The sequence below is a fragment of the Schistocerca serialis genome, chromosome 6, assembly GCF_023864345.2.
Source record: "Schistocerca serialis cubense isolate TAMUIC-IGC-003099 chromosome 6, iqSchSeri2.2, whole genome shotgun sequence".
Lineage (NCBI taxonomy): Eukaryota > Metazoa > Arthropoda > Insecta > Orthoptera > Acrididae > Schistocerca > Schistocerca serialis.
This window is the reverse complement of record NC_064643.1, coordinates 60,624,217-60,642,059: the sequence shown is the minus strand read 5'-3', so window position 1 is coordinate 60,642,059 and position 17,843 is coordinate 60,624,217. Positions and strand designations below refer to the sequence as shown.

Genomic DNA, 17,843 nt, shown 5'->3' with positions numbered 1-17,843 from the left:
AGCACCTCAACACCATCATTCTACCTGATGTGCGTAACATTTCATTTGTAAATACACATAGCTGTATTGTGTTCATAGTTGGCAATCAGTCTCCTGTGTCATGTGCGATACTTCCAAGAACTTTAGTTTTATGATGTAAAGTAGACACAGCAATATAAAGAAGATTCTGATATTCATTTCCTTTCTTGCATATACTACCTATCATTTCTAACTGTATTATAGCGTCTGCACATGTTTCAGCATCTCTTACTGTAAACAAAATGGATCTTTGTTACAAACTTAGATTAAGAACACTTTATTTTTAACAGTCTGTTCCCACGAGTATTGTATTATGTTGCCAGCACAATACAACTTGCAAGGCAGGCAGTAGCTACCATCTGGTAGTCAGTGGCAGTACTCCATTTAACGATTGAGATTGCTGATCATATTTTTCGTTATCTATTTTGGCAAAGTGCAATGTTGTTTCTATCTGCATGGCCATTTTTAATATATTATTAGCAGAATTGGGTTCTATTCCTGTAGAGTACTGATGTGTGATATGATTTGTTCAGTTATTGACTGGACTGCCTACACAATTTCCTAATTCAGTTTTAGAGTTTCTGTGAGTTGTAATTCGGCAGACTGCCAGCTGTTCAGTGAGGACACTGTTGGCATCTGTCTGACCAGAGTTATGGCATGGCATGTTGCCTGGTGATATACCGATATGACACCGGGCTGAGGGAAATGAACTGAAGATGGAAAGAAGGTAAATACGGAGAAAGGAATAATTGGCTGTTGTACCCTATAATATTACAGTGATATCCAATTTACCTGATACAGCAGCATCATATCTATTCAGGAAATCTGTGATAATACTTAATCTGTGATAATACTTAATTTATTTTGTGATTTCAGACGGTAAGCACATACAAGAGTGTGAATATTGATACAAACATCACTTTGTAGTGAAACTATCTCTCCTGCATACATGCGAGTAAATTCAGCTTCCCCAGTGAGAACTAATGTGGTGTCCTTATCGCTACTAATATCACACTGTAACTACATATAAAAAATATTGCACCATGTATATGTCTGACGTGGAAGAAAATTCATTGTTTGATCTGAAGCAAAGAGGCATTTCTAACCGTAGAGCTTATGTATTAGAAATCCATGCATTGTTAATTTTAGAGTAGTTTAACAAGCACCACACACACACCTACAAAATACTTTTTTAGCGATCCGATATTGTAGGAAATTAGTGTGTATAAGTAATGAAAAATTTTTCTATTTTTGTTGAGCTACCATGATAGGCCACTAATCTCTGCATTAGTTTATAGATATATCCTTCTGTCACTATTGTACTGGTGTTGGTATAGCAGTTACACATACTACATAAAGATAGATACAAACAATGATCGCAAAGGTTAATTTTCTGTGTCTATTTACTAAAAAAGCAAACAGTCATACAGTGGAAGTTTGCGTCTTTATACTCCAGAGAGGTGTGCTAAACTAGTAGATGGGCTTAGTAGTTGGATCAGCTTTGGGAAGTTGTGTAGCCTGGCGATGTCCAGTGGTGTACTTCCGTCATTACTTGTTGCCCACCAGTCAGCCCCAGCATCCAGTAGCACCTTCGCCACCTCTGGGTATCCCTGCCACGCCGCACAGTGCAGCGGCGTCAGGCCACCCTCATTTGTGGCCCTCAGGTCGGCGTGGGCCGCCACCAGCAGCCGCACCACACCTGTGTGGCCATTCCACACAGCCCAGATCATAGGCGTGTCCTGATGCTGGGTGCACCTGGCGTCCACCTCTGCCCCAGCCGCCAACAGCCTCTTGACCACCTCGACGTCTCCTCTCTCTGCTGACCAGTGGAGGGCAGTGGTCTGCCTGTACTCAGACCTCGCTGTCACGTTCGCTCCAGCCGCCAGCAACGGCTGCAGCTCCTCCACGGCCCCCTGCTTAGCTGCCTCGATCAGCCTCCTGTCCTTCTCCTCTTGAGAAAGAGTCCTGCTCACAACAAAGATATTCTGAAAATTTTCTCTCAGTGCACACTTCCGATTGAGAATATCATCATTGAAGCTGAACTGTGACCAGCCCTAAAAATAATAATCTCCACCACAGAAGAAAAATCTACAATTATCTCCCTTCTGTGATGCAGAACAGTGTGGAAGTCTGTGTACGTTAAGGTACAGTGCTTCTACAATAGCAGCTTCTCAAAGCCTCCACCCAGTCTTCAATAAAAATTACTACGTTCCACCTCTCCAGAAATTCAGTCAACACATTACGTCTCATGGATAATTGACGCTGATTTCCTTTGAACTCTTGATGCCACTATCAAGCTGTCGCTGTCCTCCACTGAAAAAGATGCTTCACAAAGCCAACAGTAGCCCTATCTGTGCATAAATCGGTTCTGACACTTCCAGATATGGCACATAATATTAATTACGTCTCCAAATGATTAAATAAAATATCCTGTCATGGTAGCAAAAGTTCAGCCCATATATTTGCAAATTTCTACACAACCCAGTCAATCAGAAAGAGCTATTGTTTCCCACGACACCATGAAGTTTGAATGTTAGAGTATTGCAGGGATAAAACTGCAGTTTCCAGCCCCTACACAGAAATACAGAAACTTTCACAGGTAAATGTGGTTGCACAGTGACAAGTATACAGACATGCAATTGCTCTCTCTCTCTCTCTCTCTCTCTCTCTCTCACACACACACACACACACATGTGTACACACTCTAACCTACAATTTTGTTGCTGTGATGTGTCTGGAGGCAACGACAAACCCCATAGGCTATGAAAGTAAGTTAAAGTTTCAATGACTTGTATAGACCACCATTCGAAGTACTGCTGTAAGTACATATTGGCTTCCTGAACAGATTTTAGAGCTCAACCCACCAACGGTTGTACTGAAAAACATGCCATGGCATTCGCAAGTGGCAGCCTCACTTCTAATGAGCAAAACAACCACTAAATCGTATTGTGAGTGTGGAGAATGTGCACACGAAGTGACGGAACTCACCACATGCAGGAGGCGCCGATGCCACCAGGTGGGGGAGCGGGGCGGTCAGCCGTGGGCGGCTCAGCCGCGGCAGGAGTCCCGCTGCGGTAGCTCAGGTCGCCGTATGGCTGAGTGGCTGGCGCACTATACAGACAGACGCTGCCTCGTAAGTGTGTTCACGTGGGCGCCAGAGGGCAGCTCACTACCGACAATTCTGTGGTGGAACTGTCCACACCATTAACAGTACACATGGGGCGAACGACAATTGTGGGTCCACTAAAATGAATCACCCCATACCTGCAGCTCACGTTACCAAACAACAGTTTTGTACAAAATAAAGCATAAACGAAAGGCACAGACAGTGGACCGGATACAGGCTGGAGAGACGGATTTAAATGTACTTAATGTCGTACTATGATCATCGAATGGTGTTTTCAGCTCATGTGTTCGGCATCTGGGCTGTACGAGGCAGAAATAGTAACCTGGGGAACAGTAGCTGCTCAAATCAGCTGGGACACAAATTAAGAGAACGAAGGGGCACGGAATTTGTGATATTATAAAGCTATTCCATTCAAACATTTAACTGCCACTAGAAATATTACTGCAGAAATTGAAATAATGCTCAGTACATAGATTTAATTCATACTGACCAACGAGGAGTCTCACTGAACAAGCAAATGTAAAACATCCTGTGACTGAAGAGTTGTATGAGTGTGCGAGTAAAACCAGTAAAGTAATGACAGACATTGAATTTATACGTTTCTGAATGACAACTTATCAGAGGTATTCATTCACTGAAATTAAAAAAAATTGTATTTCATTATTGTATTCTGTGTGATCATATATATGAGACTGCGATTAGAAGATTTCATTAGGAATGAAGGAGTCAATATAACAAAATTAATGACAAAGAAGATAGAGAATGCTACAGACAAAGTATATTTCTGCAAAGACGAAATGGTGATTATACGTAGAAAGTGGTCTGTGATTACTGCCAGCGAGGAGTAGGTACAAGCTAAGTTCTGGAAACTGAAAGATAGAAATCACAGAAGGATATACACTCCTGGAAATGGAAAAAAGAACACATTGACACCGGTGTGTCAGACCCACCATACTTGCTCCGGACACTGCGAGAGGGCTGTACAAGCAATGATCACACGCGCGGCACAGCGGACACACCAGGAACCGCGGTGTTGGCCGTCGAATGGCGCTAGCTGCGCAGCATTTGTGCACCGCCGCCGTCAGTGTCAGCCAGTTTGCCGTGGCATACGGAGCTCCATCGCAGTCTTTAACACTGGTAGCATGCCGCGACAGCGTGGACGTGAACCGTATGTGCAGTTGGCGGACTTTGAGCGAGGGCGTATAGTGGGCATGCGGGAGGCCGGGTGGACGTACCGCCGAATTGCTCAACACGTGGGGCGTGAGGTCTCCACAGTACATCGATGTTGTCGCCAGTGGTCGGCGGAAGGTGCACGTGCCCGTCGACCTGGGACCGGACCGCAGCGACGCACGGATGCACGCCAAGACCGTAGGATCCTACGCAGTGCCGTAGGGGACCGCACCGCCACTTCCCAGCAAATTAGGGACACTGTTGCTCCTGGGGTATCGGCGAGGACCATTCGCAACCGTCTCCATGAAGCTGGGCTACGGTCCCGCACACCGTTAGGCCGTCTTCCGCTCACGCCCCAACATCGTGCAGCCCGCCTCCAGTGGTGTCGCGACAGGCGTGAATGGAGGGACGAATGGAGACGTGTCGTCTTCAGCGATGAGAGTCGCTTCTGCCTTGGTGCCAATGATGGTCGTATGCGTGTTTGGCGCCGTGCAGGTGAGCGCCACAATCAGGACTGCATACGACCGAGGCACACAGGGCCAACACCAGGCATCATGGTGTGGGGAGCGATCTCCTACACTGGCCGTACACCACTGGTGATCGTCGAGGGGACACTGAATAGTGCACGGTACATCCAAACCGTCATCGAACCCATCGTTCTACCATTCCTAGACCGGCAAGGGAACTTGCTGTTCCAACAGGACAATGCACGTCCGCATGTATCCCGTGCGACCCAACGTGCTCTAGAAGGTGTAAGTCAACTACCCTGGCCAGCAAGATCTCTGGATCTGTCCCCCATTGAGCATGTTTGGGACTGGATGAAGCGTCGTCTCCCGCGGTCTGCACGTCCAGCACGAACGCTGGTCCAACTGAGGCGCCAGGTGGAAATGGCATGGCAAGCCGTTCCACAGGACTACATCCAGCATCTCTACGATCGTCTCCATGGGAGAATAGCAGCCTGCATTGCTGCGAAAGGTGGATATACACTGTACTAGTGCCGACATTGTGCATGCTCTGTTGCCTGTGTCTATGTGCCTGTGGTTCTGTCAGTGTGATCATGTGATGTATCTGACCCCAGGAATGTGTCAATAAAGTTTCCCCTTCCTGGGACAATGAATTCACGGTGTTCTTATTTCACTTTCCAGGAGTATATATATATATATATATATATATATATATATATATATATATATATATATATATATATATATAGAGAGAGAGAGAGAGAGAGAGAGAAAGATATGAATAATTATATCACTGATTAATTATTTAAAGCTCTTGTTTGATGTCAGAAAATATGAAATATAGGACTTCTGCGTTTTATGATTGCAATATGGAGATATAGTATAAATGGTTTGACGAAGGAACTATTCCATGTGAGCCACTTGACGTAAGTTTGAATGTAATGAGTTGATATGTGGGAACAACTGTAAGAGGACTTTCTGCGATAGTGCAATTAGACAGGAAATTTCCATTTGCCACTAATTATGAAGGAAATGTAGTAAGGGAAAATGAAAGCAAACATTGCAGACGTCCATATATCAAATGACGACTATACTATTGAAGTTGTGGCATGTATAGTTCTCTCTCTCTCTCTCTCTCTCTCTCTCTCTCTCTGTGTGTGTGTGTGTGTGTGTGTGTGTGTGTGTGCGTTTTAATATATGAAGCATGTGCAGCAAAGAAAACAGTAGTTAGGAATTACGACATAGATCCTTCTTAAGTTATCAAGAGCATTTCTATGTTACACACGTGAACAATGCAAACAGAATTATATTTGAACATAACGTGTTTGTAATGGGGTGTCTTGAAAAGACAGAAATGGTGATATGTATTTCATTCAAACATTAACTTTCACGTGTAGTTATGGAAATAGAGTACAGCCTTGATAGCCGGTAGGAGCGGCCGAGTGGTTCTACGCGCTACAGTCTGGAATCGCGCCACCGCTGTGGTCACAGGTTCGAATACTGCTTCGGGCATGGATGTGTGTGATGGCCTTAGGTTAGTTAGGTTTAACTAGTTCTAAGTTCTAGGGGACTGATGACCCCAGAAGTTAAGTCCCATAGTGCTCAGAGCCATTTGAAGCATTTGAACCTTGATACATCTAAAGGAGAAATAGCTCAGGCAGTACACTACCTCAATGACGAGAATTACAGTTTGTCAAGCGGCTCATTATATACTGCATGAACATTTTGATACATCTCAAAAAGAAAGGAATTTTATGAGTATTACTAGGAACTAGACTCGAAGGTAATATTTGCGCTGTGCTGTAATATACAATAGAGGTTAGTTCCATCTAAAGGTCTCACCAATACCGAGAATATTAGAGACGCATCAGTAATTGCAAGAAATGTGATATATGAAGTCCTAAAAGAAGGAAAAACTGCAAGATTCACTGGAGGGCCTCTGGTTACACCTCCCTTCAGCAAGAATTTCCTCAAGATCGTGTAAGCTGTACGTACAAAGGTAAATCTTCTACTGTAGTCGCATTTCATTTAGTCCCCTGTCATAAATAGTGGGCAGATGAAAGAATTTTTCTGTTTTATTGGGATTCTTTCTCTCCACCAAATTAAACGCATTAGGTGATACACTGTCTCTTGTAGGATTTCTCTTCCCTCTCGTAGCGTCTCTGCAGGTAAGCTATCTATTCCTGGTGCCTTCCCTCTCTTCAACATTCTTATGACTTCTCCTCCATGCCCAGTAGTTCATTCTCCTCTGTTGGTACTGTCACTCCATTTTCTCTGTGCAGTTTTTCTTCCTCCTCTTCCTCTTCTTCCTCTTCATCTGCTGTCGCAACGCTGTTGATGATTTGATCCACATTCAGCAGATTTTCGAAATAGTTCTTCCATTCCACCATAGCTTTCGTTTAAGTGTTATCATTTGTCCTACTTGACTTTTGATCATGTCAATCCTTTCATTATATCATTTTTTGAAGAACCTGACTGCCCTGTACAAGTTTCTTGTATTGCCTACTGTTCTAAGCCTTCCTGCCTGTGTTATGTTGCTCTTTAGATGTTCTCGCTTTTCTATTTGGAAGACTGTTATTGCTTCTCTAGCTGTTTCATTGCATCCCAATGATGATCTTTCATCTAAGTCGGTTGCCAGCCATATCAGTTTTGCTGCCTTTCTCTTGTCGACTCTATCTCTACAACCACCATTAAAACAAGGTCGGCTTCTGCTTCTTCTCTCTATCGATTTAAGAACCTAATCTTGTTCTGTCTGGTTCCAAACTTGAGCTTAGACCATGGCATGTCTACATGATGTCTCTCCTCATCCAGGGCAGCGCAACTGTTTCGAATTTCAATTGGATGTCTGTCCTTAATGTGACCCTCTTTCAGTATATCAACATTTATTTTTGGGTCTGCTTCACTTCTCCCACAAGTACTGCAGTCCATTCTTTAATGAATAGTGGTCAACAAAAGATACTGGTCTGATCCTATTTCTGCACCTCTTTCAGATATTATGTTCTCAGCATCTCTTCCATGTGTAGCATATACTAGTACATGGTCTGTTTAGTTCTGAGTGTTTTGTGTGAGCAGCTTCCAAGTAGTCTTATAAATGTTTTTGTGAGGAAAGTAAATACTTTTTATCCTTAGGGTATCTGAAGTTGCCCGAATGACTCGTCTTATCCGTTGTTGGTGGAGGAACTGTGTAGAATATGTGGGGCAGTGTAGGGTGTCAGAAGGACCTGTATTCCTACTTTGGCACTGGCATCACCATGGAACACTTTTACATTGTACGAAAGTGCATCTTCAAATACCTTTCCACTGTCGTGTTTATCTTATGGATATGCATGATATGAGACTATTTTTTGGTTATAACACTTTCCTTCCGTTTATAACCAGCATATTCTTCATTGACAGCCTTGAAATTTATGATATTTTCTCTTATCTTGTTGGCTAGTACAAAAACAACGCTTAGTTGATGTTTATTTGGTTTATTTACACTACATAAGTAGCTGCAGAACTTACCTTGATACATCGGTTCTGTGTGAAATCTCGCCTCTTGCAGTGTCAGTATACACTTCTTCATTTGGTACCTTCACAGCTGCAGATGTGTAGACTGATCTTACGTTCCAGGAGCGACACTTCAGTGAACGATTGTTCTTTGATCTTCTAGCGCTAACCTTTTACTTTCTGGCGTCGTTTCCATTCTTGTACTACACCGAATCTGAGGCTATGTATTGGCGTTTCGTAAAAATTGCCTGTTTCATTGTGTGGGTGAGTTTCCCCACGTCCAACCGCCAACCTTTAGGATCAGGGGTTCCCACTTAGTCTGCATGACCACCCTTGACCTACCCAGCTTGGAAGACACTACAAGCAGGAAAGCTACCAACAGCGTAGCTCTGTGGATCATTTTACCACGAAAGCCCCACTTCCAAGACAAGGTAAGGATACTTCTAAAATTACTGCCTGATTCCTCAATACTGCTCGATGAGAGAAAATGAACTTTATTCTGGAAATTGTAGATGCATTGCACACATATGCCTAGAAAATTAAAGAGGACCGTGAAACACATCAAACTGTAGTAGTGATATGTGAGTAGCGATTACTCTGAGCATTTGTCTCACTGTAGCTCAGATTTCTATGCGTGATGATTTACATCATGGTAATGTAAGGAATGTGGAATTTTGGCTATGATGCTGCCCTCCTTGAACTGCGCTGCAACATACTACAGAGTTCCTGGGGCTGGTACTGTGCGACAGACTTGCAGCTCTTTGTCTTCTTCTCTTTAACACAGCATAACAACATTTGTAGGTACCTCAGCAGCAGAGACAGAAAACAGCAACAAAGGTTACTTTGCATAAACAGGTTTATAGTGACCGGGCTTACAAAAGACAATTACATGTGTACACTCGATTGTTGTAGCTGCAAACTGTGCAGGTCACTGTGTCTGTCTCTGTGCTGAGCAACATATCTTTGTGACCATTGTTAGAATGGCTCCTGCTGTCTTTACAGTCAATGGGCATTTTCTTCAGACTATTGGTGCCAGATACTGAAGAAGACATTGGGGAAGATCAGTTTGGATTCCGTAGAAATATTGGAACATGTGAGGCAATACTGACCCTACGAATTATCTTAGAAGCTAGATTAAGGAAAGGCAAACCTACGTTTCTAGCATTTGTAGACTTAGAGAAAGCTTTTGACAATGTTGACTGGAACACTCTTTTTCAAATTCTGAAGGTGGCAGGGTTAAAATACAGGGAGCGAAAGGCTATTTACACTTTGTACAGAAACCAGATGGCAGTTATAAGAGGGGTGTGAAAGGGAAGCAGTGGTTGGGAAGGGAGTGAGACAGGGTTGTAGCCTCTCGCAAATGTTATTCAATCTGTAAATTGAGCAAGCAGTGAAGGAAACAAAAGAAAAATTCGGAGTAGGTATTAAAATCCATGGAGAAGAAATAAAAACTTTGAGGTTCGCTGATGATATTGTAATTCTGTCAGAGATAGCAAAGGACTTGGAAGAGCAGTTGAACGGAATGGACAGTGTCTTGAAAGGTGGGTATAAGATGAACATCAACAAAAGCAAAACAAGGATAATGGAATGTAGTCGAATTAAGTCGGGTGATACTGAGGAAATTAGATTAGGAAATGAGACACTTAAAGTAGTAAAGGAGTTTTGCTATTTGGGGAGCAAAATAACTGATGATGGTCGAAGTAGAGAGGATATAAAATGTAAACTGGCAATGGCAAGGAAAGCGTTTCTGAAGAAGAGAAATTTATTAACATCGAGTATAGATTTAAGTGTCAGGAAGTCGTTTCTGAAAGTATTTGTATGGAGCGTAACCATGTATGGAAGTGAGACATGGACGATAACTAGTTTGGACAAGAAGAGAATAGAAGCTTTTGAAATGTGGTGCTACAGAAGAATGCTGAAGATTAGATGGGTAGATCATATAACTAATGAGGAGGTATTGAATAGGATTGGTTCGGTGCCGATTACGCCCAGTATCCTGAGCAGAAGATGATCTTTAACAAGCAACAGAAAATGAACTGGAAATGACCAAGTTCTGATCGAAAGTATTTTAATCATAACTGTATAAAATGTATGTACATGTACCTGTATGTTTCTGATAAGATAATAATAATAATAAAACACACACACACAGAAGTGGGCAACATCTATGTGTGGGTTGTCTTGTGCTTACCTGGTTTCTGCTGTAGGACCAGACAGCAGCTGGATCACTTCACCCAAATCTTCAGGCTGAGTATGCATCGCATCTGTCCAGCCCTTCGTGCCCAGCACCTCGTAAATGTGAGCCCTTATAAAGGCGATGGCAGCCTGCTTGAGGCAGGTAAGGGAGTGCCTGACTGCGAGCACCGCTGTGGAAACCACATTCTCCACGGACAGCTGTGCGACCACCTGCTGCTCGCAGGCTGCCTTCAGGGGCAGCACACTGTATCTGTCAGCGGCGATCAGCAGCTGGACAGCCATGCCAGGTGGCTGGGGGGCACAGAGGGTGTACATGTATGTCACGAGCTGGCGCAGCACTGGGCCCTCCACGTCTGGGATAACAACTGGAGTGCTTCTGGTTTCCAGTGTTCCATGGCGGAACATGGTGGCGAATACAGGACTCCTGGCTGCCAGGACGGCCTTGTGGGCCACCAGACGTGTGTCGCCCGCCACCAACGTCAACACAGCGCCGTCTCCAGCGTCCAGCAAGGTGCTCAGGTCCACAGCTTCAGTCTGCTCAACCTCCTCATCTGGTACCAGTCTGGACGATTCTGAAACACGGTGTCACTGGGCAGCCCATTCTCTTACACAGTATGTACTATACTCGTATGAGCTGCAGGCAGATCTGCATCAGGCAGCAGCTGCTAGACGTTTTTCATCGTAAGTAAGTTACCACAATATGATCTCGTTGGTGTGTCAGATTGATCCTGGAAGTTATAACGAGTGACCCCCTCTTTTTTTATATAGAGATACCGATACCATGTACACTATCGCTTCTTGCGTAGATCAAAATTATATCAGCGGTTTCACTGAAAGAATTCATATGATTTTGTATACGATGTTTTATATTTCAGGCTAAAATGTATAAAAAAGAAATTAATATGTTAAAATCGGTATGTACTAAACGTTAAAATTACTGGTCTTTTAAGATAAATGAAATCGTACCATTAATTTCACAATCAAATGTCAATTATTAAATTTGTTTTTGGAATTATTGATAAAATAATGATATAATTTGGTGAAGATTCTTCTCCTCTTGAGAAAGTTTGTAAACTCTTTCCATTTGTAAACTCTTGGGAAGTTGTGATGACCACAGAATGTAGGTAGTAGTGGACATGCCTCAGATGAAAGTAGACGTTTTCCTAAACTTGTCAACAACAATGTAATTATTGGTTTTTTGAATGTGGAAAATGTAGAAACATTGTTATATTGAAAGATGTGACAAAGAATAAAATTCAAGAATAATACACACAAATTTTCATCAGTTGTTTAATATCAGGATCTTAAGAAATCAAAATTTTCAGCTGCCAAAATGTACTCCTAGACAAGACTTTGAGCCATCAACAACAACAATGAGATAATGAAGATAAGTAAAAAGTTCTTCTTTTGTAATCTTACTCCTCTCGAACTTTTCAAAATTTGTGCAAAGAATGAGGACTTTAATGGTGATGTGTGGGAGCGCAAGATTACAAGGTGAACAGCTGCAATTCTTTAACATTATCCCTTAAAGAATTTTGTAATTACTTAATGTGTGGCTGGAGATACATTGATGATGATTGGCAGCTGTTTGTACCTAAATTCAAATAAGTCTGCTGAATGCATGTTAGCGGTGGGAGCACTACCTATTGCTGACATATCATAATTTGTGGTGGACTGGGTCTCTAAACCAGATTTCCCTCTCATGTGAAAGTGATCCGCCCCACCATCAGGCTCTCTGTGCATGCTTCACAGACTGACCCAAACTTCAGTATGTCATACTGTCTACATCCATATGTAATAGTATCCTACATTCACCACTGAATGCTCGCAGTGTAACTCTGCATTCCCACACTAGTGGGAATGAGACTGTGCAGAATTGAACTTATCACCTATTGCCTGGCTCGGCATGTTATATTTGCTTAATGTCTTGATAAAGAGACAGTGATAACTGAAAGCAATTCTAAATTAGATCGAAATAAAATTGCGAATAAGTTTAAGCATGCAAATCTGAGTTCGAGTCACATTCCAGCACAGATTTTTATATGCCACCAGTGGGTAGTATATCTGTTCCTATAAAGCTGACGCCTGTTTACGTTCAAGCAGCGAATTTATTTGGATCTAATTTCGAACAGCTGTCAATCGTCATCAGTGTCTCTTCATCCAGACATTAAGTAAATATTCGATTCCCCATAGTCTTATTCTCACTAGTGTGGGAACAGAGATAAGCTGCGAGCATTAAGTGATGAATGTAGGAGACTGTAGCGTAGGGATGTAGACAGTGAGACATGTGGAAGTTTGGGTTGGTCCGTGAAGTGTGCATGGATGGCCTAATGGTAAGGCGGCCACTTGCGATAAGCAAGAAGTCTGGGTTCGAGTCCTGATCTGGCACTAATTTCCATGTATCGCCAGTGCGTGGTACATCTGTACCTAATACAGCTGATGCCAAGTTATTCGCATCCAGATAATTTATATAGATCTAATTTTCAAACTGAAGACAGCTGACAGGTATACCTTCTTAAAGGAAATCTCTCTAACAAAGGCACCACCTTCAAAGAAGGTCAGGTATCCAAATAATGAAGGCATTAGTATACTTAATCAAAATATGAGAGATAATAGAGATGAAGTTAGTGAACTCTTCTAGTGTCGATTCTGACATTATTTAAGTGATGTTCTGATAGATCAATAATGTGACAGTCCAGAGGCTTCCTTCACTTGGATACAGATTAGCTGGCTGTTTCTCAATGAGTTATTTGCAGAGTGGGGCAGTAGCTATGCATTTAAAAAACCATACTCCATTTCAATCCCTTAATGTGTCAAAGTACTGCACTATATAGCTATTTGAATGCTGTGCGAGGACAGTTGGATTTAGTGAAACTACACTTCTAATTATAGCTACTTTCAGGTCTCCTATCTCTGCCTTCAGAGCATTTCTGCTCAAGCTAGAGACTGTTCTCGTATCAGTTTATAGCAAGTACCAAAAATTAGTTGTGTGTATTTTTTCAACCAGGGTGCAGGGTAACAGTTGCAGAAATGCAGACTATATTTTTATTCATTCTTCATTACTAGATGGGCATACTGTTAGAAAAAGGGTGAAAGGTCTTTCAGATTATGATGCACAAGTTTTAACACTAAAACTTTTTTGTACTTAAACAAATGTTATATATAATCACAAACTATGTAGCAAAACTAATCCAACAGGTTTTTTAAACCTCACTGCAGAACAAGAGTGGCAGTATGTTTGTAATGCTAATAACAGAGATGACAAATATAGTGCTTTTCTTAACACATTTCTTATGTTATTTGAAAGCTGCTTTCCATTAGAACGTTCAAAACAGGGTACTAGCTGCAAAAGCCAACCAGGTTGGCTGACTAGTGCGTTAAGGATATCCTGTAGACCAAAGTGGGAATTACGTCAAAATGTTAAAAGTAGTCACAGCTGAACTACAATAATCTATTACAAACACTACTGTAAGGTAGTTAAAAACGTTGTTAGGAAGGCAAAGACTAAGTGGTATGCAAATAGAATAGTTAATTCACAGGGTAAAATCAAAACAGTGCAGTCAGTTGAGAAGGAAGTGTCTGCTCAGCAGCAGAAGGTGGAGGATAGAAAGTCAGTACATATTAAAAATGTTATTCTTACTGATAAGTGATTCTGAACATAACTGGTGAATTAAATAAAATCTTAATTTCTACAGGGAATCATATAATTCTCTTGGAAATTGGCTTTCTGAAACTGATATCTAAAATATTACTCTGTGATACTGACATGGAGGAGATTGAGTCAATAATTAAATCACTGAAGACTAAGGACTTTCATGGATGTGATGGAGTACCTAGCAGAATGTTAAATTACTGTGCTGCACATGTTACCCCTGAACTTAGCCGTATTTGTAATTTTTCCTTTAGAAATGGTTTCCTGAATGATTAAAGTACTCAGTAGTTAAGTCACTTTATAAAGATGGAGAGAGGGATATTTCAGACAATTTAGACCTATTTTATGCCTTCAGAGTTTACTTGAAACTTATTGGAATGGCTGTGTATGTAAGGATGATGGATCATTTCATCTCACATAACTTACTGTCAAATGTGTAGTTTGGTTCTAGAAGTGGATTAACTGAAAATTCTATGTTCTGTTTACTCTCTAAGGTACTGGAAGGATTAAACAAAAGGCTACAAATGGCAGACATATTTTCTTATGTAACTAAGGTGTTTGTGAGCTACTCCTCATCTGTCATAATGGTCCAACTTTTGGAGCATTGTCTTATGATCAATGCAATCAATTATTTGTCCTGTTACTTTAAGAACAGATAGCAAAAGGTCATTCACCACTGTGCTGACAAAGGTATGATGTAGCGTCGAAGTGGGTCATGGTTAAATGGAGTGTGCTCCAGGGATCAGTGCTGGCGTCACTCCTATTCTTCATTTACATAAATGACATGCCTTCTATTATTACAGGTGATTCTAAAATATTTCAGTTTGCTGATGACGCTAGCTTGGACGTAATGGATGTTGTGTGTAACACTTGTACTGTTTCAGATAGTGTAGCTCAAGACGTACGTTTTTGGTTTGTAGAAAATCAACTGAAGCTAAATGACAGCAAGACTTAGCTTTTACAGTTTCTAATGCAAAATTCAACAAAATCTGACGTTCTAATTACGCAGAAAGTACATATGATTAATAAGTCTGAACAGTTCAAATTTCTTGCTGTTCAGATAGATAGTAAACTGTCGTGGAAAGCCCATGTTCAGGATCTTGTCCAAACATTTAATGCTGCCATGTTTCCTATTAGAATAATATCTGAAATAAGTGATAGTTCCACTTCGCTTTTTTTCATTCGCTTATGACATATGTTATTATATTCTGGGTTAACTGTTTCAGTTTTAAAATCGTAGTTTTGGTTCAGACAATAAGTATTGTAAATTCGCGAACCTCTTGTCGATCCCTGTTCATTAGTGGGTATTCTGATGTACGGCTCTCAATAGGTATATTCTTTGCTGTCGTTTCTTGTTAACAGTATCAACTTATTCCGAAGAATCAGCAGCTTTCACTCACTTAAGACTAGGCAGAAATCCTATCTGCATTTGGATCGCAATACCTCGTTGACTGTTGTGCTGAAGGGCGAGCAGTAATCTGCTGACTCCATTTTTCAGTAAGCAAGAATCCAGAAATGTTAACAGTAAACCACAAGCTTTCAAATGCAAACTGAAGAGTTTCCTCACGTCTCAATCCTCCTATTCTGTCAAGCAGTTCCCTGAAACATTAAGCTAATTCTTGTGTAAATATAAACTAATAGCTTGTCGTCGTTTTAGGATTCATAGCCGACCGTTTGACCGAGCGGTTCTAGGCGCCACAGGCTGGAACCGCGCGATCGCTACGGTCGAAGGTTCGAATCCAGCCTCGGCCATGGATGTGTGTGATGTCCTTAGGTTAGTTAGGTTTAAGTAGTTCTAAGTTCTAGGGGACTGATGACCTCAGGAGTCAAGTCCCATAGTGCTCTGAGCCATTTGAACCATTTTAGGATTTTTAATCATTTTATTTTCTCGATTATTATATTTCTGTTGTTAATTCATGTACTGACACGTTCCATGAGCATAGAGATTTGCTTCTCAATGTGGACCTACGGAACTAGACGCGCAACATAAAATAAATTAAAAGTGTCCTGATCACTGCTTTTGACAGCCGTCAAGAAACCATTAGTTGAGTCCAAAACCTCCAGTTTCGTTCCTTAATGTGTTCATAAAAGAAATAAGTCATCTCTACCTGATTTCTCCTGCCTACACTGACTGGTTTCCAGTGTGGTACTGCTGAGCGATTATCGCTGTGATGCCACTGCGTGCCTACGTCCTCAAACGATTTCTGACGCCGTGATCTCACAGTAGGCACGAGCGGCTGTAACTCACTCGTGTGCACTCGGCCTAAGGGAACCGTGGCTGAGCCACACGACAACACACTAGGCAGGCCGTCACGTATTGACCAAGGGGGTGAAGGAGGGGGGGGGGGGGAGGTGCAGTCTGCCAGCAGCCAGCAACAGGTGGTGGGGCTGTGAGTCCCAGATGGCTACACTAGTAAAAATGGTATGTCTCACATGGAACGAAAAAGAAAGGAAGGAAGATTGGGTTTAACGTCCCATCGACATCGAGGTCATTATATGGAGCACAATCTCGGATTCTGTCAAGGATGGAGAAAAAGATCTGACATGGCCTTTCAAAGGAATCGTTCTGGCAGTTGCCTGGAGCGATTCAGGGAAACCATGGAAATTTGGATGACCGAATGCTGGGATTGAACCACACATGGAACGATATTATCATTACTTCAAGGATTTCACAACTGCCTTTTCGTGTAATGACCAAATGAGCCTGAAAATGACTTAATGCAGAATAAATGATTGGTATTATCACTTTCATATTTTTTATATATATATATATATATATATATATATATATATATATATATATATAGGGTGAGTCACCTAACGTTACCACTGGATATATTTCGTAAGCCACATCAAATACTGACGAATCGATTCCACAGACCTAACGTGAGGAGAGCGGCTAGTGTAATTGGTTAATGCAAACCATAAAAAAATGCACGGGAATATGTTTTTTAACACAAACCTACGTTTTTTTAAATGGAACCCCGTTAGTTTTGTTACCACATCTGCACATATAAACAAATACGTAATCAGTGCCGTTTGTTGCATTGTAAAATGTTAATTACATCCGGAGATATTGTAACCTAAAGTTGACGCTTGAGTACCACTCCTCCCCTGTTCGATCGTGTGTATTGGAGAGCACCGAATTACGTAGGGACCCAAAGGGAACGGTGATGGACCTTAGGTACAGAAGAGCCTGGAACAGCACATTACGTCCACATGCTAACACCTTTTTATTGGTCTTTTTCACTGACGCACATGTACATTACCATGAGGGGTGGGGTACACGTACACACGTGGTTTCCGTTTTCAATTACGGAGTGGAATAGAGTGCGTCCCGACATGTCAGACCAATAGATGTTCAATGTGGTGGCCATCATTTGCTGCACACAATTTCAATCTCTGGCGTAATGAATGTCGTACACGCCGCAGTACATCTGGTGTAATGTCGCCGCAGGCTGCCACAATACGTTGTTTCATATCCTATGGGGTTGTAGGCACATCACGGTACACATTCTCCTTTAACGTACCCCACAGAAAGAAGTCCAGAGGTGTACACTGATGTGTAAACTCGCTCAGTACTCATAAACTATCTAAATAGCGCATAGCATGGCCTACAGAGCCGCTCGCGAACTAATGTAATCAACGAGCGCAAGCACAGTCCACCGCCCCCTGTCCAGTAGAGTACAGAGGAGGTAGCGATAAGTGACGCATCAGTCAGACGTCA

The 17,843-nt window shown here is 41.9% G+C and overlaps 2 protein-coding genes across 2 annotated transcripts in view; both read right to left on the bottom strand.

Moving 5' to 3' along the window:
- Positions 1-1,463: 1,463 nt before the first annotated feature.
- LOC126484266 (ankyrin repeat domain-containing protein 6-like) lies at positions 1,464-3,236 on the bottom strand. Its single transcript, XM_050107688.1, has 3 exons — positions 3,196-3,236; positions 3,007-3,129; positions 1,464-1,983 (listed from the first exon to the last, which is right to left on the bottom strand). Exons 1-3 carry the CDS (start codon positions 3,234-3,236, stop codon positions 1,464-1,466), a joined length of 684 nt encoding a protein of 227 aa, XP_049963645.1.
- A 3,753-nt stretch (positions 3,237-6,989) lies between these two features.
- Positions 6,990-17,843, bottom strand: part of LOC126484264 (protein roadkill-like) — a 93,817-nt gene continuing 82,963 nt past the window's right edge. The window contains exons 3-4 of the mRNA XM_050107686.1: positions 10,460-11,036; positions 6,990-7,110 (exon numbers count right to left, since the gene is read on the bottom strand). Coding sequence (XP_049963643.1) covers positions 6,990-7,110; positions 10,460-11,036 — 698 coding nt within the window. The remainder of the gene's footprint in view (positions 7,111-10,459; positions 11,037-17,843) is intronic.

Coding starts and splice junctions, on each gene's coding strand:
- LOC126484266 (XM_050107688.1), bottom strand. CDS start 3,236: ATGTGTACTGTTAATGGTGTGGACAGTTCCACCACAGAATT. Junction 3,130..3,195: donor GACAGTTCCACCACAGAATT/GTCGGTAGTGAG, acceptor CTGTCTGTATAG/TGCGCCAGCCACTCAGCCAT. Junction 1,984..3,006: donor ATCGGCGCCTCCTGCATGTG/GTGAGTTCCGTC, acceptor TGTTGTGAGCAG/GACTCTTTCTCAAGAGGAGA.